The sequence below is a fragment of the Eretmochelys imbricata genome, chromosome 1 (assembly GCF_965152235.1).
Source record: "Eretmochelys imbricata isolate rEreImb1 chromosome 1, rEreImb1.hap1, whole genome shotgun sequence".
In the NCBI taxonomy this organism is placed as follows: Eukaryota; Metazoa; Chordata; order Testudines; family Cheloniidae; genus Eretmochelys; species Eretmochelys imbricata.
In genome coordinates, this window is record NC_135572.1 from 295,542,181 (window position 1) to 295,564,104 (window position 21,924).

General features: G+C 42.2%; 1 protein-coding gene across 2 annotated transcripts; it reads right to left on the reverse strand.

The window, feature by feature from the left end:
• Positions 1-3,505: 3,505 nt before the first annotated feature.
• On the reverse strand, positions 3,506-21,630 carry DYRK2 (dual specificity tyrosine phosphorylation regulated kinase 2). 2 transcript variants are annotated; one of them, XM_077833265.1, is made up of 3 exons: positions 21,507-21,630; positions 20,708-20,844; positions 3,506-5,608 (listed from the first exon to the last, which is right to left on the reverse strand). In XM_077833265.1, the coding sequence occupies exons 1-3, from the start codon at positions 21,559-21,561 to the stop codon at positions 4,007-4,009; spliced, it is 1,794 nt and encodes a 597-aa protein (XP_077689391.1). In that variant the 5' UTR covers positions 21,562-21,630; the 3' UTR covers positions 3,506-4,006. The 2 variants fall into 2 exon arrangements, with proteins under 2 accessions (XP_077689391.1, XP_077689398.1); XM_077833272.1 differs by lacking the exons at positions 20,708-20,844; positions 21,507-21,630 and adding an exon at positions 13,508-13,631.
• Positions 21,631-21,924: the final 294 nt, after the last annotated feature.

The following is a 21,924-nucleotide window of genomic DNA, read 5'->3' on the forward strand; positions in this document are numbered from 1 at the left end:
AAGAATTTAAAAAAAAAAAAAAAAAAGTCTCCTACTTACCAGAAATATTTTTGATGGGGACAAAAAGGTGTTATAAAAATGGAGAGCATCAAATAATACACACACTTTCCTAAAGATTCAAATATAGCCCAATGCTACTTATGTCTAAAGTGTTTTAACATTCTTATGGAGTCCTTTATCGCTCCAAACCACCCACCAAGTTAAAAGTGGCTTAAGTGCCTTGCACCCAAATTGTAAAAATCCCTGGCCATCTTTATTAGAGCCAGGCACATATAAAAGGAATGCACTTTGGTTCATACCAAATGCCCTGGGATTAAATCACACTATAAAATTAAGCAGTTTGAGGTAAATTTTTACAAATACAGTTGATTTCCACTAGTGTTACCATAACAAAAACATATTAAAAAAATCAGTCTGATGTTAAGATACAACTAACCATGAAGTGCCATCTTTAACCCCTTAAGCAACATAGAAGTTACTACAATAACAGAATGTTTTATCTGACATAGTGTGATTGCCTTATGTTTTCTATTAAGGCTTTGAAAATGTACAGGATGTTTTAAGATAGATCTAGCATTTAAAAATAGATTTCATCCTTATTATCTCGTATTCAAAGGGTTAAACAGGCCAAGATGTCTGCCCTACAAAATGGCATTTATAACAAAAGGCACATTGTTAACACCAAGAGCACAATCTATCCTCTGTTGTTAATCTACACGTCTTGCATCACTCTGTTGTTCCAATACACTTAAGTGGTAATGAACACTCCAGTGGTGCAAGAAACTGAGCCCAATGAGACTGCAACCAAAGACAAGACAACACTGTGCTATTACTAAATCTGAAAATAGCTCAGACATCTCTAGACAATGGTAACATGTGAGACTAAGCACTGTTTCCAAGCCACTTCTATCAGCCTAATTATCAGAGCCCTTATCATTAAATCACATCAAAGCAAGAGGCAATATCAGTTTCTCCCCCCCCCTTCTTTTTACATTTATAAATAAGCTACAATAACAAGAGCTATATCACTAAAATCCATAATATAGCTGTTCTTTTAAATGGAGAGGAAGTTTACTGTATTTGGGTTAAAAATAGCTCCGCACACTATATTTTGGCTTAAAAGTTTCCGGTAGCATTTATGAATAAAGTCCATCACAAATGCATTATTGGTATTTAAAAAACTGGTTACATGAAAAAGAAAATGTAGTGGTTTTAGTCTACTAATGACCCATGAACATTATGTATATTTTCACCTTAAATTTACATTAAAGGCAGGTACAGGTTCCAATGTTTAATTTAGAAAACATACGGGGCGGGGGGGGGGGGGGGAATCACTTTTTCTAACAGAATGGAATTCCTGTTTTATCCCTTGCTGATTTCCTAAACAGCTGGAGGGTAGGAGCTTAACTGGTTTATTTTACATGTAAATAAATGTTTTTCCAAACCTAGAAATTACCAATTGTCAATCACCAGATATTTAGATTCCAGAAGCCACTGTTACCTATTTGTATTATATTTCATTTTTGAATATGATTCCATACATGTTTATATATTGCACTTCCACATATTGTATAAAATTGTTTACATTTAACATTTTCTAAATAATTTAAAATTTGACTAGAGGCAGGAAACTATAATTTAAAAAATATAGTAAGAAAAATTAGTTTATCAGTGTTTGAATGTTTAATGTTACCAATCATCAATAAACACCATCCTTTATCAGAAATTAATTTTCAGGATTTCTTTGTGTACTCACTTTTTGGCAAATAGTTGTATTATATGTTTCCTGAGAGTAGTGTCATTTCTTTTCCATACCCCGCCCCCAGAGTCTTCAGTTAAATAAAACTTATGTTGCTTTCTTTTTAAATGAAAAATCTGAATGAATATGAATGAGAACTTAACCGGAAACTTTCTTGGCCTCTCTGGGGACCATGCTTTAAGTATTTTTAACAACTTTTACAAGTAATTTAATGCAATCTGTGCATATAAACATTGTTTATAATAAAGTTATTGAAGTTTTATTCAACCCACCCAAACTTCTCTTGTTCTGACATTCGCAAATCCTTCTAGATTATGTTCTACTTTCTTCAAAATTTCCTTTTCATGTACTTCATACATCCAAGGTAGATCACGGTCATTGCTTGAGATATAATACTGATTTTAACAAACTGTTACTAGTGAAAACATATTACATGTGTGACCATTCTCATCCTAACTCTAGAGATCACTCCTTGAAAATGACCATCTTCCTTCTCTGAGTTCAGTTTAAAAAAAAAACACACAAATACAAATCTACTTAAATCTCTACCATTCCTTCAAAGTTTTCTTCAGCTACCATGCTAAAGATTAATTCAAACCACTTATCTTTTCCTTAATTTTTTGTCCCCTAGAGATGTAGTGCATCAGTTTATTTCACTGATTAACTTTATGTCTTCCAATCATTCCACTGAGGAAACAATTAACACTTGCAGATGCTCAGAATTAACAATCTTTAGGTTAGTGACTTTCTTGTCTAGTGTCTTGTTTTCTAAAAATGAATAGTTATCTTGAAGGAGCAAAACAACATTTGCCCTTGTACACTGATTTGATCTGAAGTTAAAATGTGCCAAAGAATTCATAATCCATCAAACAGATTATCTGGAAAAAAAATCTGTGAAATTTGTGTTGCATTAACAGTCTGGAAGATACAGTATGAAAATGACAGAGCAAACAGCTCTGAATGTATGATGTAGTGAGGCCTAGCTGTACTTAAGCAGAGAGAGAAGAAAACAGGAGAAAAAAAGGAAACCAAACATGAATATAGGTTGTACACCTAAAGTTATGTGCAAAACATTTTGCTTTATATAACTTCATCTATAGAAAGTAGCTCATTTGTCACATTAACACATATTCCCACCTTCATTTATTCTCCCACTGTCTGTTCATCTCTCTCTTTTTTACATAATATGAATGCCACTTGGGTAATTTTAGTGCTGGACACAGCTTCTTCTCTTTTTTTTGGCTTACATTTGAACATTTATTTTAATCATTAATGTTGTTTTTTCTTTTCAAAAAAATCTATAGGATGTAGCTATATCATTGTTACAAAATATCATTTCTTCCAAGCTACTATATGGAAAATGAAAACATGCTATGGCCCCCATTCCACAGGTGCTTGACTGTACTCATGTGACTAGACTCACCGGCATCAAATTAAGCACTTGTGTAAGTGTTTGTAGGATCAGGACTTATATCTGTAAATGAATTCAGAGAAGGAAGAGTATTGCAAATTTACCCCAAGGGCAGGGGTGAAAGTAAGATAAAAGACTTACCAGTATGGGCCCCGGGAAGGGGCGGGGCCTTGGGTGGAAGGGGTGGGGGTGGGGGGTCAGCCTCCCCCAGCCAGCCATTCCACGCTGCCTGGCCTGCACCACCCAGGGCTCCGGTGGCAACTGAAAGGGCCCGGGGCACCAGCCGATGCTGCAGTAGCAGCAGCTAGGAGCCCCGGGCTCTTTTAAATCTCTGGGCCCTGGGGCAGCTGCCCCATCCCCCCCACACTGGCAGCCCCGGGGTGGGGGGGGGGCGGGGAAAACGGGGAAGTGACTTTAAGGAGAGTCCTTAAAGCACTGCTGCCGGTACCAGCCCACTTTCACCTCTGTCCACGGGAAAACTAACATGAACCATGTGGAAAAAAATGGTTAACACCTTTGACACTAAGCTGTAATGCATGACAGTCGTGTTGTAACCAGTGGCCTGCCACTGATGTTTATTACTGTACCACACTAATTACAGTAAGGCTAATTGTACTTTAGAAAACAAACACTTTTAAAAATAAGTATAAAAACTTAAAGCATTGTCCCCATATTTTTATAAAAACAAAATCAAAATTTCTTACATTTAAAATGAGTGCTGAAAAGATACAAATGAATAAAGTTATTGAGCAAATAAAAATCTGAGCTACTTTTTCATACGAATAAGGCTCAGCAATGTAGCATTTCTCGTATGACCAGCATTGGGTTATTCAAACTCAGCTAACGAGTTTTGGCAACACTGTTCTCTGCTGAATATTCCCATTGGCATCTGTCATCTGTGCCAAATTAGTCCTAAGTTTTGAAGCCGAGCTTGATGTTGGAGGTAACTTGGAAATTGACGTTATAGCACCAGTGCTTTCTGTTATTCGTTTTGCCGATGCCTTCTCTCCAGTTGGAGGCTTTGGCAAACGTCTCCTAAGCCAGGGATGCCGTAAAGCCTGGCTGGGTGTCATGCGTATAGCAGGATCCCATTCTAAACACTGTTTTAAGAAGTCAAGGAAGAGGGGATCATCACATCCCTTTAATGCGTTCCCCCACTCTCGGCTCTCCGGTGGGCCACGCAATTTTCCCCTTCGGGAGCGGCCACCATTGAGTATTATAGAACCATCAGACAATGTGGTAATGGTACAATAACGGGGATAACCTTTAGAGCTCACAAAATTTTTGGCTCGTTTGGATGAATCCAGTAGTTTTTGGGACGGCATGCCCAGTAGCTCTATCATACAAGCCAGTTGGTCCCCTTCATCTTCTCCAGGTAAGAGCGGGTAACCGGTTAAAAGCTCTGCTAGAATGCAGCCCAAGCTCCACATATCGATAGGCATTCCATAACGAGCACCCAGGATCACTTCTGGAGCACGGTAGAAACGTGACTGAATGTATGTATAGACACGTTGATGCTCATAACAACTAGAGCCAAAATCAATAACTTTAATACCACTTCTACCCTGTTGCTTCAACAGAATGTTCTCTGGTTTAAGGTCACAGTGAATGATTCTATTCTTGTGCAAAGCATCTAAGCACTGTAAAATTGAGTGGGCAAACTTGCGGACTAATGGCAGGCTGAAGCCCTGAAATTTGTTTTTCTTTATTAGCTCGTAAAGGTTCATGCTCAGCAACTCAAATGTCATGCAGATATGGCTGCGGAATATAAAGTTTTCCAGCATGTGAATAACATTCATGTTGTTATCCTTATCCTGTTTCCTTAGATGCTCCAGAATTCTAATTTCTTCTGCAGCTTGGCGGTGGAAACGTTTTTCATTTCTCACCATTTTTAACGCCACATGTTGATGGGTCTTGTGATCATAAGCCTTCACAACTTGCCCAAAACTTCCTTTCCCTATTACTTTCAGGACCTCATACCTGTATGCAATATGATCATGGGGTACTTGCACGTAAGACCCCTGGTCATCATCATAACCACTATTGTTTGGACCTTGAATCACACCTGGCCGCTTCTTTGCATTTGGACCCAAAAAGTATATTTCAGGGTAACTGAAAATTTCATGATGCTCAAAGGTTGTTAGTTTTTGCATGTATTGCTTCATTGCTTGCTCTGGTATCATAAAGGAGGCTTTCACCTTCCCTGTCCCATCTGTCGATTTTAAAGAACTGGAGCTCCCCTGTCGTCTATGAGCACTGTCTATCTGTCTGTCCGGCACCACTGACAATCCAGATTTGCTTACTGCTGCAAGCCCATTTGGTTGTGTTGTTAGAACTGTCCTCTTGTTGCTATTATCTTCAAACAGCTGTTGAACCTGAATCTGTCCGTGGCTACCAACGTGCAGGTGCTCATTCATTGTGTGCTTATTGCCTCCAACCTAAAATTCAAAATAATATTTTTCCAATTAGAACATTCAGTTCTACACATTTTTTAATGTTTCAAAATTACTTCTTCTGTCCCCCCACCAGGCCCAATTTACTTCAATTAACCATTTTTCTAAAGCTGCTTACAGCTAGGTTAAACATATGACCAATATCCCAGGATATCTTTCGTTACTGGTCCCATTTTAAAGATCTTAGCATCTCTTACACTTCTAGACTTTCCTCACTGTCATGACCATTTAAATAAGAGGTCTGCAGCAAGGCAAATAAGGGTATGGTAATATCATGGGCTTAATAATTTCTCCAGAGAATCTGTAAGGCAACAGCCCAGTAATATCAAAAAATATGCTGGAGGGAAATTAAACTTGACTCTAGAGAATACAAAGTAGCAGTTTCAGTTATGCTTGAGATTCACATCACCGGCAGGAACTTCTATTGATAAGGCACCTTTAGTTCCCCCAACTCCACAAATTCTTACAAATCAGGATTTTAACTCCTGCCAAAATTTGCTGTGGGACAAAGGCTGTCATATACAATTTTAAATGGAAGGGAATGAGTTTTGACATTTCAAAAGAAAAAAAAATCTGGATGTTACGAAAGTGCAAGAGACCGAGTTTAACATTTATAGACTCTATAGGTACAATTCAGCAATGCATTTACATCAGTAGGACTTAAAGCACATGCTTAAGCACTTTGCCAAACTGGGTACTGTACTTCTATTACTATAGCACCTATCAGGATTGATTGCTGGACACTGGACAAACACTAAACCATAAAAAAAAAATCCATGCCTCAAAGAGCGTACAATCAAAATCTATTTTCCGCTCTCTGTAATTAAAAAAAATTAGGACTGGATTTAGAAATTATGTTTTGTTTTTGTATAGTTTGTATGATGGATTAAGCATGAATCTCAAGCATTTTCAAACAATAAAATATGTGATCAGAGTTGCGAAAAGCAACTATTTACGTAACAGCTATTTGTAATGAGAAACAAGAAATATATAAGCAAACCCTGGTTCCTAACACAGATATCTTTGTAATTTCTCATTTGCTTTATGCGGAGGACATTCTCTCTCATAAAAAGGGCCTTAAACAATCCATAAATACATTAATTTCAAGCTGTAAATTAAAATAAAAAATAACTTTCTGTAACTTTACAACTCAAATTCATCCTTAGTGTAATTCAATTGAAGTCAATGGAAGAATAAATTTGAGTCTTAGAGTAAAAGGATAACACAACTAAGTTTTAATGTAATTAATTAATTCAAATTACAGTAACAAAAATGTAGTCAATGTACTGATGGGATAAGCTTGGGTCTAAGGACCTGATTTTTGAGTGGTCTCAGAGCCCACAACTCCCAGTGACTTCAAGTGAAGTTGTGGATACTCAGTATTTCTGACAAACAGGCCTTAAGAATCGAAATGCATCTTCTTCATTCCTGCCTGTAATGAACTTGGATATATCAGTTATAATGACATGGGGTCTGATTTTTCTATATTAATTTCTTGGAAAAACTTGCAAGGATAAAATAGTGAAGCTAATGCTATGCAACCCTAAGTGTTTAAGATTCATTTAACAAATACGGGTTCTAAGTCATTAACACAATCATATCAATCTTTGAAGTCAATTTCACAACTCCAGTATCAAGACATGGGCTGTGAATGACACTCACGGATTAATTTCAAAAATATTATTGAAACCAGAATGCCAGACTACCTCTGTGATATTACTCATGTGGGACATAAGCAAAATAAAGGCATTGTCTTTGGTTAGTTTTCCATTAACGAACTGGACAAAGATTATTGGATGAATGTCTTGATAAAATCTTGTCAATAACAAACTTTCAGTTTTTACCAGTGACAGACACTAAAAGGTAGAACAGAGAGGCAAGATGGTTTTGCAGATAAAGAACTGGGCTGGGACTTTGGAGATCTCCCAGCTCTACCACAGATTTCCTTTAATCTCTTTGACTCCTCAATTCCGTATCTGTAAAATAGGAAGGAAATACTTCCTTTCTTCCACTCTTTGACTGCTTGTCTATTTAGAGTAAAAAGAAAAGGAGTACCTGTGGCACCTTAGAGACTAACAAATTTATTTGAGCATAAGCTATCGAGAGCTTACAGCTCACTTCATCGGATGCATGCAGTGGAAAATACAGTGGGGAGATATATATACACAGAGAACATGAAACAATAGGTGTTACCATACACACTGTAACGAGAGTGATCAGGTAAGGTGAGCTATTACTAGCAGGAGAGCAGGTGTGGGGGGGAACCTTTTGTAGTGATAATCAAGGTGGGCCATTTCCAGCAGTTGACAAGAATGTCTGAGGAACAGGGGGGGGGGGGGGGGGAGGAATAAACATGAGAAAATAGTTTTACTTTGTGTAATGACCCATCCACTCCCAGTCTTTATTCAAGCCTAAGTTAATTGTATCCAGTTTGCAAATTAATTCCAATTCAGCAGTCTCTCGTTGGAGTCTGTTTCTGAAGTTTTTTTGTTGAAGAATTGCCACTTTTAGGTCTGTAATCGAGTGACCAAAGAGATTGAAGTGTTCTCCGACTGGTTTTTGAATGTTGTCATTCTTGACGTCTGATTTGTGTCCATTTATTCTTTTATGTAGAGACTGTCCAGTTTGGCCAATGCACATGGCAGAGGGGCATTGCTGGCACATGATGGCATATATCACATTGGTAGATGTGCAGGTGAACGAGCCTCTGATAGTGTGGCTGATGTGATTAGGCCCTATGATGAGGTCCCCTGAATAGATATGTGGACACAGTTAGCAATGGGCTTTGTTGCAAGGATAGGTTCCTGGGTCAGTGTTTTTGTTGTGTGGTTGCTGGTGAGTATTTGCTTCAGGTTGGGGGGCTGTCTGTAAGCAAGGACTGGCTTGTCTCCCAAGATCTGTGAGAGTGATGGGTTGTCCTTCAGGATAGGTTGTAGATCCTTGATGATGCATTGGAGAGGTTTTAGTTGAAGGTGATGGTGAAGCTGAAGGTGATGGCTAGTGGCGTTCTGTTATTTTCTTTGTTGGGCCTGTCCTGTAGTAGGTGACTTCTGGGTACTCTTCTGGCTCTGTCAATCTGTTTCTTCACTTCCGCAGGTGGGTACTGTAGTTGTAAGAATGCTTGATAGAGATTTTGTAGGTGTTTGTCTCTGTCTGAGGGGTTGGAGCAAATGTGGTTGTATCGTAGAGTTTGGCTGTAGACAATGGATCGTGTGGCGTGGTCTGGATGAAAGCTGGAGGCATGTAGGTAGGTATAGTGGTCAGTGGGTTTCCGGTATAGAGTGGTGTTTATGTGACCGTCACTTATTAGCACCGTAGTGTCCAGGAAATGGATCTCTTGTGTGGACTGGTCCAGGCTGAGGTTGATGGTGGGATGGAAATTGTTGAAATCATGGTGGAATTCCTGAAGGGCTTCTTTTCCATGGGTCCAGATGATGAAGAGGTCATCAATGTAGCACAAGTAGAGCAGGGGCATTAGGAGACGAGAGCTGAGGAAGCGTTGTTCTAAGTCAGTCATAAAAATGTTGGCATCCTGTGGGACAATGCGGGTACCTATAGCAGTGCCGCTGATTTGAAGGTATACATTGTCCCCAAATGTGAAATAGTTATGGGTGAGGACAAAGTCACAATGTTCAGCCACCAGGTTTGCTGTGACATTATCGGGGATACCGTTCCTGACGGCTTGTAGTCCATCTTTGTGTGGAATGTGGGTGTAGAGGGCTTCTACATCCACAGTGGCCAGGATGGTGTTTTCAGGAAGATCACCGACGGATTGTAGTTTCCTCAGGAAGTCAGTGGTGTCTCGAAGATAGCTGGGAGTGCTGGTAGCGTAGGGCCTGAGGAGTGAGTCGACATAGCCAGACAATCCTGCTGTCAGGGTGCCAATGCCTGAGATGATGGGGCGTCCAGGATTTCCAGGTTTATGGATCTTGGATAGCAGATAGAATACCCTGGTTGCGGTTCCAGGGGTGTGTCTGTGCGGATTTGTTCTTGTGCTTTTTCAGGGAGTTTCTTGAGCAAATGCTGGGAGTGGATGGGTCATTACACAAAGTAAAACTATTTTCCCAAGTTTATCCTCCCCCCCACCCGCCCCACTGTTCCTCAGAGGTTCTTGTCAACTGCTGGAAATGGCCCACCTTGATTATCACTACAAAAGGTTTCTCCCCCTCCCCCCGCTCTCCTGCTGGTAATAGCTCACCTGACCTGATCACTCTTGTTAGAGTACGTATGGTAACACCCACTGTTTCATGTTCTCTATGTATATAAATCTCCCCACTGTATATTCCAAGGCATGCATCTGAAGAAGTGAGCTGTAGCTCACGAAAGCTTATGCTCAAATTAATTTACTAGTCTCTAAGGTGCCACAAGTACTCCTTTTCTTTTTGCGGAAACAGACTAACACAGCTGATACTCTGAAACCTGTCTATTTAGAGTGTAAGCTACTCAGAGCATGGGCTTTCTCTATGTGTCTGTATGGTGCACCAATGGACAAAATGGAACACCACTCTTGGTTGAGGTCTCTACATTTTACTGTAATACAAATAGCTTGTCATTCTTTCAGCTTGGTCTTACACAAATGTGTGAAGATTTCTCCTGCCATCTCACCACCTGACTTACCGGCCTCAAAATGTGTGCCAAATCAGTAACCAAAAGTGCACTAATGTCAAAATGAAATTCAGAAATGATAAGAGTACACTCTGAGATCAAGCAATGTTTTAACTGCGGAGGAAAGGGCTTCCCCAGGAGAAAATCCCCCGTGTAGTGCACCGTTAGCAGATTACATTGTTTTATCAAGGGTTTTACTCTAATATGACAGACATTTCTTTGTAAAATCATTTGTTTCCTGAAAAGCAGACAACCTGGATGAAAGCTTGAGGTTTTGATGATATTCTTTCAGTTTGCACATCTTTAGTTTTCATAATATGGAAACCCTCTAGAATTCTTGGTGATTTTTTCTGCTGAGTTTATTGTTTTTCTACATACATCTTGACTCAGCTCTAATAACAGGTCTATTTTATTTCAAGATTGTAACATGACTGCATATGTTTATTTGCAAAGCCATTTGGGCCCGGGCAATCAAATCTGACTGATCTTAAATGAAGTTTTACAACATACTGGCGTTCAGAGCAAAGGAGCTTGTATCATTCAAGCATAGTGGAGAGAGACAGAATATTGAACTAATTGCTTAAATTCCCAGAAACACCATGAATTAAACCACCAAGAAGACTTAACTGCCCTGTGACCCCTCCGGACAATTCCTCCAGGTTAAGTATGAAGAATATTGGTGTGGCAGGGTCTGGAAAGTTGCTCTGCTCCTGAGCATGCTATATTTCTTTGGTGGGTAAAGACAGGACTTCAGTCCACATAGCTGTCAGGAAGGCATATTTCACAAGCACGAAATTACTTCGAGGGTTTTTTGGTTTTGGGAGAGGGCTACAGGGAAGGGTTCAGTATAAGCAGAATTAAAAGATTGTGTAAATAAGAATCACATAAAAAAGTGGCGTTAGTGCAAAGTGCAGGTTGCAAACACTAAAGCCAAGAAATCGGAGAAGTTAAGGTTTCTTCCAAAACATTAATCCAACCACATATTATGATGCACAGTCACAACAAAACTAGAACATACTTAAGACACGAGTAGAAAATACTTCTTATGAGCAGTGAGACTGAGATGGTGTTGAGGAAGAAACCATCTCTCTGGCAATTCTTTAAGTGCTCAATGCCACAATCTAAACCTTTGAATTCATTTTATTTTTTCATTTGATTCGCCTGGTTTTAAGGACTATTTGGCTTCTGCATTTTACAAGTACTGTAGGTTTCACTAGAGGATGTACATTGCTTGAACTGTAGCTATTTGTCTTGTATCAGGAGTTAAAAAACAAATCCATTTATCCACTCACCACCAGTAGCGAGTAGGAATTGTTTCCTAATAAAGCTTTCAGATAAGCTTTCCAAATATTAAATATAGTTCTGCCTTCCTGAGCCTTTAGACAGTTTCAGTGTTTCTCCTGCTGCACACAGGTTTTCTAAGCAGAAGAATGAAACTAACAAGACTGCTCAGTTTTTTTACTGCTTCTCACTGGATTCTAGATAGCACTTCCCTGGCTGCTGACCAGTCATTCAGTTTCACTCAGCTGCTTCTTGAGACTGCATGTACAGAAGCAGAAGTAAGTACTAGAAAGCTATTTACAAGGGAAGAGGGCTCAAAAATAGCTGACACACCACTTCCCTACTCCCACAGCATCACGTAGTTCTGGGGTGGGAGAGAGCTCTTTCTCCCAACCAACAGCCTAAACGGGGTTCAGATTTATCAGGCTCCTGCTAATCAGATATGAAAGATGGCACCTCCCTCTCCCACACAGGATCCAGGGACAGCATATCATAGGAATCACAGCACTCTTCTTCTTCCAACCAGTTTGGAGGGATGGGGGTTGAATATTCACCTGGGGTTTTGCCTCTGTGCATCAACCTCTGCCTAGCACAGGGGTAGGTAACTTGTGGCTCTGGAGCTGCATGTGGTTCTTTGGCTGCCCCCTTGCGGGAAGCTGTTTTTTGTGAGGTGCGAGTTGCAGGCTCTGCCCAGGAGGCACTTACCACAGGCAGCTCCAGCTGGCGGTGCAGCAGGGCTTAAGTAGTCTGCCTGCCTGCCCTGGCCCCACGCTGCTCCCAGAAGCAGCTGGCTGCTGGCACGTCTCTGCGTGCCCGTTGTGGGAGGGAGACAGCAGGTCTCCATGCACTGCCCGCGCCTGCAAGCACCATCCCCGCAGTTTGCCAAAGGGAGCTCTGAGGATGGTGCTGGGGGTGGGGGCAGCGTGCGGAGCCACCTCCCCCCACACCAGCGGCACGCAGAGACGTGTCAGCAGCCAGCCACTTCAGGCGCAGCATGGGGCCAGGGCAGGCAGGCAGTCTGCTGAGCCGTGCTGCACTGCCGACCGGGAGCCGCCTGTAGTAAGCGCCTCCCAGCCAGAACCTGCACCTCACACCCCCTCCTGCACCCCAACCTCCTGCCCCAGCCCAGAACCCCCCCTGCACCCAAATTCCCTCCCAGACCCCTCACCTACTCCTGCACCCCAATACCCTGCTGCAGCCTGGAGCCCCCTCCTGTTTATATTCAAATGGCTCATTACAAGGCAACTGTTGTCTACCAATAAAACTCACGGAAGTTCTTGTGAAAAGCAAGTGGACCTGCTCTGTCTGTACTAGTATGTTCCAACGTCCAACAGTTTGAAAAAGTTTAAAGTCAGAAATAAAATAGATCAGCTAAATACCTTCAGTCAAACAAATGACAACCACAAAGAGAATGACAGAAGAAGAACAGCGAGAATTTCAAAATGATTGGACTGAGTCTTACGCTTTTATAGTGAGTTCAGCTGGACTCCCATTGTGCCCCGTTTGAGACAAGAAACTACCCAACAATAAGCAATCAAACCTAGAAAGACATTTTGAAAAGAAAGCTTGGACGTTTGCTGAAACCTAGCCAGCTGGAGATGCAAGGAGAAAATCAGTAGAGGAACTCCGACGCAAAGCAGAGCAAACAAGACGTACGTTTGCTAAATGGATGAAGGCGTCGAGTGGAACCGCAACTGCTAGTTTCGTGGCAGCTCAAGAAATTGTCAAACGAGGGAAGCCATTCACAGGTGGAGAATATGTGAACGAATGTTTCATTAAAACATTTGAGCACCTCTTTGGCGATTTTAAAAACAAATGTGAAAGAGTTAAGAAAAATTAGAGAAATGCCATTATCTACGAAGACTGTAAAGGACAGAACTATTAAGACGGCCGCAGACATAACCAGCCAGCAGGTTAGTGACATTAGAGCAGCACCAGGTTTTTCTATTGCCTGCAATGAGACATGCAATGTGAATGACATCACTCAGGTTGCCTTACTCGGCAGATACGTTAATGATCAAGGTCCTCAGGAAGAGCTGATTGCGTTTTTGCCACTCAAAGGACATGCCCCAGGCGAAGATATTGCATCTGCTGTCACTGAATGTCTGAAACAAAAAGATACTGACATCAACAGAATAATTGCTATTGATACAGATGGAGCACTGAGCATGAAGAGCATAAAGGTTTTGTTTCTTTACTTAAAAAAAGTATGGAACACGACGTAATTTCATTTCACTGCATAATCCACCAGGAGGCGCTGTGTGCACAAACCTTTCCAGAGGAAATCTCAAAAGTAATGGAAATGATCATGCAGATTATTAACAAAATAACAGGTTGTTAACAAAATAATGGCAAGCGCTCTCAATCATCGGCAGTTTTGCGAGCTTCTTCAAGAAGTTAACAGCCAATATTCTGATCTTCTCATGTATAACAAGGTAAGATGGCTTTCCAGAGGCGCAGTCCTGATGAGGTTTTCGTCCTGTCTGGAGAAAACGAGGGTGTTCCTCCAAGAAACGGGCCTTAAATATGCGGTGCTAATGGATCCTCACTCGCTGCAGAAATTCAATTTCATGGTGGATTTAACTTCTCATTTAAACGTGTTGAATAGGAAGCTACAGGGAAAAGGAAATACTACAAGTTCGGTTTTGGAAGAAGTTCTTCCATTTGAACAAAAGCTGTCTTTGTTTGTAAGGGACATTGAGATGGGCATGTTCGTGCATTTCCCAACACTGAAGCAATACAAACAAACAAACAAACGACTGTGACACTGACGTTAGGTTCCTTGCAGAAACAGTCATCAAAATGCAGGCTGCATTTGCTGACCAATTTCACGAGTTCAGAAGAAAAAGGCCACTTTGTCACTTCTGTTGAAACCACTTGAAGCTGACACTTCTGCATTGAATTTTTCAGCATTTGCGGGAATCAGTCGAGCGCAATTTGAACTTGAATTAGCGGACTTGCAAGACAAGGATTTATGGAATTCAAATATGAAAGATCTTATCACTGAACTTGAAAATCTGGAAAGGCAGAAATCCACCCTGGGGCTACAACACAAGTGGTCTGAAATAGACAACCTGAAACGGCAAGACCAGATTATATTCAACTTTTGGAATTGTCTACCTGATCTGTAGTCAGCTAAAGAAATACGAATTAGGGCTTCTCTCAATCTTCGGTTCAACGTACTTCTGTGAACAAGTGTTTTCCAACATGAATTTCATCAAAAACAAACTGAGGAGCCAACTGCACGATGTTAGTCTTGAGTCCTGCTCGAAAATGAAAATCACGGCATATTCACCGACCATTGAGCAACTCTCTAAAGATGTCCAACAGCAGAAGTCGCATTAAAAGTATTGGTGATTAGTAATAACTTTAATATATTCAATTATTTAGTTGATAAATTCTAACTCTACAAGTAGCTTTGCATGTGATGCAGCTCTCGAAAAATTTTGGACAAAGACAAAAACAAAAAAATGGCTCTTCTTCTTTGAAAGGTTGCCGACACCTGGCCTAGCAGGTATAGTCCTCTGGATAGCAGGTGTTGGATATTTTTTTCAAGATCAGACTTGTAGAACTTACATGCTTCCCCAGTGAAGCTTGTAAGTTCCATGAACCATGCTTAATGGGCCTGTGGAGCTATAAAGGGCTATATGCTTCGTAGTCCCGCAGTGAACTGCTTGTTGAACTCACAATCCTTTCATCTGACAGTGTAAGCCTGAGAGGTTTATAAACGCCTTCTGCTTCTGCAGATGTGTTTGTAAATTCCTGTAACCAAACAGCTAGAGAGTTATACATCTGCATATACCTGCACAGCATATACATCTTAATAGGATGTTTTGCTGCCCATATTTTCAAAATCATAACTTTTTTTATACATCATTTCTTCTCACACTTATCAAAGCACACAGTGTTCACTAAAACTTAACTACAATTCCTCTGCTTGAGTTATTTGGGAATATAAATTACAAAAGAGAAAAAAAATAAAAGTAAAAATGTTTTCTCTCTTTACCATTTCATAATTCTAAACTGGCTGCTGCAAAACTTTATTTGTTCGTCTTATGGAAATGGGTAGGATGGGGTACATAACATCCACATATCCCCTTAAATAGAGACCCATCATGGAAAAATTTAGTCCAAAATAAATATATGTTTCAGAAATGTATCGATGTGTGAGGACAAGAGGTTTCAAGGGAAACTGTTCTACAACCACAACTATACTAGCTGTAAATACTTTAATAGTATAAATTGTGTCCAGTGTTTTAAAACCAAATGGGACTGATCAGCAATCAGTTGTACATGTGTGGGCAATACCCAGTCAATACATAAATCTATTTTAAGATTTTCTATACTGCCCATCACTGTAGGATCAAGTAAGCCTTATCCAGAGTAGACCATAATTCTTCCTGGCATTTTCACTTGTTAATTGCATTTCCCAGGAGCAACAAGGTGCTCTATGTAGTCAACACTGAGGAAATTATTTTTCAACTTCAGTTTTTAATCTCAGTTGGTCTCAGGCGCTGTACCCTATAAAATCACCCAAAGGAAATAGTTGCGCTATAATTATTTACAATGACTTAATTCCACCAAAGCCCAAACAACAGTTTATGTTGTCATCAGAACCCCAAAATGATAACGTGAATCATATTAAACAAGCAATGTGACGGGCTGACAAAGGCTCTGATTGTAGAGATATCAAGTAGAACCAGGACTTGTCAATCTGATGTTACAAAAATAGGTGGGGGAAAACATTTTGTTAAAGCAATAAAATACTTCTAGAAAGACTGTTACACAACATACTCTTCTCTCTAGGCTAGGTCAAGGCACTTGGCTTTCAGCCTTGTTGCTCACAACACACCAGAGACATATGGGTATCATGTGTAGCACACTTCATTGCTTATTTAGCTGCTTACAACACAAGCACGCATATGTATGAATGCCCTTTTTTTTATAGATGGATTCAAGTGCTTCTGTGGTTCATAACTTCTAAAAATATCTCCTTATTAGCCAATATTATACCAATGTAGCAGCATTATTGAAATGATTTTGATTATTATCATGTGTTTTACAGATCTAAGACCAAGTCCCTGCCCTGAAGAGCTTGCACTAAGTATCAGATATTTAAAGCACACACAATTTTCATAGCGTGGACCACATCTTAATAAAGAGACTGTCTTACGAATGCCTCTCCTCGCATTCATGATTGTATAGACATTTCCACTCAAATTCACATAACGTGAGCAATTGTGGCAATGAGAGTAACTGATTATATGGGAAAGTAACAGTAATAAAGTAATGTATTTTCAGCTGTCTTAATGAGATTTAGCAACCAAAAACAAGGAGAACTAGCAGCATGTGAGCAATCAGCTCTTCATGGACCACAATTTGGGAACCTCTGTTATACTGTAATTTAAGTTAAATGTTAGAATTATGAGTTGAGGCAAAAGAATAGGGTGTAGATGCAAGATGGTCAGTAATGGAAAGCTAACTACAAATCGGGAAATTTGGGGAGGGTCATGAAGAAGGAGAACAAAGTTGCTTGATGCATTGTAGAGAAAGATCAATCCAGTCCTAGGCAGTGGGAGAAGGAGACTAAGAATTGCAATAATACAGGAGAAGCTGGCAGAGTGGTGCGTACAAGAGTGGGTGCAACAAGTAATAAAAGCACAGATGTAGATGGGAGCAGAGGGCAGAGATAAGAAGCTGGTAGACGGACCCTGTAAGACTTAAAAAGTTGAATTAATTCAAAATGAATATATATATAAGGTCATGTGAGGTTCAGTCTGTTGGCAGTAATAGGAAGGCCTTGAAAGAATATGGCCTAATTGGAAAAACTGGACCTGAAGGGTAACTGATAAGATAACTGGGGCCTTTTCTTCCTTCCATGAGGCATAGTAAATAATATGGAAGGATTGTGTGTGTTGAACCGGCAATAACTCCAAACTGGCCAAAACCTGGTTTTTAGCTAAGTTAGAAACAATGACATCACTTGTTTGATAAAGGGTATAAGAGGGTGAACTCTTTAAGGGTTCATTGATAATAGCAGCCTGATCAAGTTGGAGCTGACCAGCATGGGTCCAAGCACCCCTAGGGTTAGCCCTTTTGTGAGTATTATGATCAAATGCTTATAAATGCTTGTTATTGTATGGATGTATTAAACTGCATTTAATTTAGGCTTTTTAGATATGTTTAGAGCAATTGTAGAATTACTATTCAGCCGTGAGATTGAATAAAGGAATTTATGGTGAAACTGGCATTGTGGCAGTATTCTATATTAATAATAATAATTCTAACAGACTCACAGAGGGATGGGGATTTACATGATCAGGGCAGCAGGTAAGGAAGATTATCTTTGTTGCAGCATGTTGATTGGATACAACAGTGGAGAGATGAGAGACTGAAGAGAAAAAGTTACAGTAGTTTAGGCAAGAAAGAAAGGATTTTGAAAGTAAGGAATAGAGAGGAAAGGGCAGATTTTGGAGAAGAGAAGGACAAAGAAGAATTAGTGATGCTCCCATGTTTTTGAGCCTGACTGACCAGAAAGACAGTGGCAGTATCAGTGGAAAGGGAGAAGGAAAGAATTAGGAGGAAGCCACACACTCTTTAAAAACAAAACAAACAAACAAACAAAAAAACCCTCTACCTGGTGCATACACAACAGCCTGTCTGGTTAGCAACACAGATTGCCATGATTACACAACCTCTGTCCTCATCTTCACACCTCTATCTCTCTGACCATGATCCCCCATGAAGCTATACTACACCAACAATTAAATTGTTGACCAACAAGGTGGGAGACAGAATTTTGACAGGAGTTGGACCTAGACTACTTAACTCACTCCTGTAAGAGGTAAGAATGACAATGGACCTCTTCACTTTCAGAATTAAATGCAAAACTCATTTTTTCCCTTGATAAATTCTTCATATACACAACACACTCAAATCCAGTAAACCAGCCAAGCTATTTCTCCTACAGTCTGGGAAGGCAAAAGGGATAGATTGGTTTTTTTATTTTTAGTTACTTGGGAGGCACTCAGACACTGTGGTGATGGGGACCATTTAAGTATACGGATAGAGGGAGGGAAGACAGTTCAGATAGAAAGATGAGAAGTTCCATTTTAGACATGACTGATTTGAGGAAGCAGTGGGACATAAAGTTAAAGGGATTTTAATCAGTCAGTGTTAACTGAGGTCACTGGGACTACAGTTCCTAGAATGATCATGTAACAGACATATCCAAATGGTTTTTAAAGTTACAATCCGCTATTCTAATGTCACATCTGATTCTTACTATAAAAAGTTATGTTAGCATCTTCTACCAACCACAAAATAACAACCTACAAAATTTAGAGGGACAGCCTGCAATATTTCTAAAACAATATTCAAGGCTAAATATGTTGTGTGCAGTAGATCATATATCCCAAAAGATTCTAACAATCAGAAGTTATAAGGACCCGAAAGCTAACAATACCGGTGGTTGGCCACCCTTGTGCATTAAAAAAAAAGCAAAAAAAACCACCCCACTAGATTGGGGGTCTGTACTGTCAAGACTATCTCCCAACTCTGTAAGTAGAACTATGCAAGTGGATCACTATATGCCCATGCAGAGCCTCAATTAAGTCCAGGGAGCGCCACAAGAATGGACGCATGAGTCTGCACAATCATTACTTGTGTTTTTTTGTTATTATGTCTTATGTTCTGTTCTTAAAAGAAAATTTTAAAAACTGCCTCTAATTCTTTTTAACTCAGTCAGCACTTCAACTCATTCACATACGTGTAACTCAGAACAAAATTTGGCATTTGAATTTGTGGACACATACTGTATTTTACGTATATAGTGATGTTGATTTTATGCATGCAGACACAAATTGTAGACTATCACATTCTTTTCCAGTGCACCCTAAATGTGTTATTTCATTAAAAAAGCCTATTCTTATTGTAAATGGCCAATGCTTTTAACACAAAAGCATAGAAAGTCAGTGCAACAGTAATATCCAAATGCAGAGTTTCACCTTCCATCAGCCCATAATCACATTACAGTTTAAAGCTCTGCCATATGTTTACCACGATAGCATGTGAGCATCCAATAAAGTAAGTATTAGCTCAAAGAAAAATATTCTAGCAATGCTTTTTAAATCATACATTTTTCACCCATTTAAAATCTATGAAATAAAAACATGAGCTATTTAGTGCTAACATATAATCATATAGATCTGCTATCCACTCAGCCACACGTTAAGGAGAGAGAGATGCCCTCTTGCATCCATAAATAGTGGTACACTTGTGAATTTCCATTCCAATGGGATTAGCTAGGACTGGAAGATAATGTGAGATATCACAGACCTGAAAAATAAAAATCCCCTTCAGGTCAGGCAGCACACGCCTCTTTAGGTACACTGTGCTGTAGCAGCAGTGTCAGCCTTTTATCCACCTATTGCCCCTGAATACAATCATAGTTGTTACCCTGGGAAAGAGCTATCAGCCTGAGCTAATCAGACAAATGAGGAAAGAGCAGCTTTCATTCCCCACTGTAGTAAAGGCCATCCTCTAATGACAGTGACTAACCTCATTTTCAAAGCAATGTCATTTCATGGGAACCCATGTACCAGCACAGGCCTTCCATGCCAAATCCACGCAAGGTGCCAGCTTCAAAACGAGTCATGCAACATTTGACCAGACCCTTTCAAATGAAATGAGCCCTGTCTATACATTATTCGTTTTACAGAGAACCACCTGGGAAACCCTCCTACACCAGAGGCCTGCCCCCCTTCGCACAGGACTCATGGCCGCCAGGGGTTCTATCCCAACCATGCAAACTTCAAGTGACTCAAAAAAGTACCCTCCCCAGCCCCATCAGAATACCTGTTGAAACCAGGCTGGTAACAGGAATAATGAGACATGATGAGACAAGCAGGATAATTAACAGGGATCCTACCGCCTTCTGTCCTTTCTAGCCTCATTCACAGCTCTCTGGCAGACGGGCAGGCTGGCAGCCTGACGGCACCTAGCACATTTATTTCTATAAATACGAAGGGGGAGGCGGCTGGTGGGAGGTTATTGCATTTGGAGAATGAACATGCTGGGGCGCTGCAGAGCCCCAGACACCACGGGGAGGATGGGGAGGGTCCTATGGCCCGCACAGGGTCGCTGCAAATAGATCAAGCCAGGCCTTTGCCCCCTGCCCCCTCCATTCCCGGCTCTCACCGTGTGGGCGGTGTTGCTGGACCTAAGCGGCGGCAAGGCGATGGGTGATGGCGGGCCGGTCCCAGCTCCCGTCCGGGATCCCCCGGCTCCGATGCCCGGGGAAGACTGCAGCTGGCGGCCACTGTCCCCTCCCCTGCCTGCCGAGGAAGGGAGAGCAGACGGTGAGCGAGGAGAGGAGCCCGGTGGGGCGGACCTGGCTGACAGCACGCAGGCTGGGGAAGGGGGGAGGAGGGGAAGCCTCCTGCCGCCGCCAGACTCTGTTTTGCCGACGCAGAAAGCCCTGGGAAGCGGCCCGCAAACGTGGCACAGCGGAGGGAGCAGGAAGGGCCGGGATCGGGCCCCGCGTGTGCGCGGAGCTTGTCAGCCCAGCGCAGCCCTGCGGGCCGCGATGGACCCCGCCGCCGGGCACATGCCAAGGGGCAGCGCAGCCCGGATGGGCGCCGCCCGCGCCGTCTGGCCGAGAAACCCCCCACGCAGCCAATCCGATTTCCGCCGCTTCACTTACTCCAGATCCCCGCTCCCCACCGCCGGGGATCCCGAGCCAGCGGGGGGACGGGCTGGGGATCCGCGCCCCTTCGGGGGGGGGGGGAGACAGGCAGCCTCTGGGCGAAGAGGTAACACTGCCCGGCGCCGGGCTTCCCTCCGTGCCCCAGCCCGGGGCAAATCATTATTCCGCCGCCCCGCCCCGCGCCGCTGGGGCCGGGAGGGCAGCGGGCCGAGCCCCTTCCCCCGGCCCCCGAGCAAAGGCCGCGTGTCCCGGCTGGCCGCTCCCGGGCTCTGCGCCCTGCCTTCTCCTTACCCGCCGGGTAGGCAGCTCCCGCAGCCGCGCTCGCCGAGGCTTTCCGGGCTAACATGGCCGCTGGAGAGGAGGCTGAGGGAAAGGCATGTCAGGGCTGCTCCGCTCCGCTCCTCCTCGGCCTCTCCGGGCGGCGGCGGCGGCGGCTTTCCCTCCCCGATCCGCTCCCCCCCGGCCCACGCTCCGCTGCATCCCCCCGGCCCCGGGCCCGCCGGACAGAGCGCAGCCCCGCTAGCCTCCTTCTCCTCCGCCGGCAGCAGCAGCAGCGCCGCCGCCGCCGCCCCTGCCCAGGCACATCAGCGCCCCGATCCCCTCACATAGAGCTCAGCGAGAGCAGGGGAAGGCGGCCGGCCAGGACCCTCCCCCCCCTGCACACACAGAGCAATAGGAACAAACAGCTCTGGAGGGGCGATCTCCGCCC

Bases quoted from the DNA above. Each gene is read 5' to 3' on its own strand.
- DYRK2 (XM_077833265.1), bottom strand. From the start codon at position 21,561: ATGTTAGCCCGGAAAGCCTCGGCGAGCGCGGCTGCGGGAGCTGCCTAC. The intron at 20,845-21,506 runs GTAAGGAGAAGG...CTTCCTCGGCAG, and splicing joins GGGAGCTGCCTACCCGGCGG to GCAGGGGAGGGGACAGTGGC. The intron at 5,609-20,707 runs GTGAGAGCCGGG...TTTGAATTTTAG, and splicing joins CCAGCAACACCGCCCACACG to GTTGGAGGCAATAAGCACAC.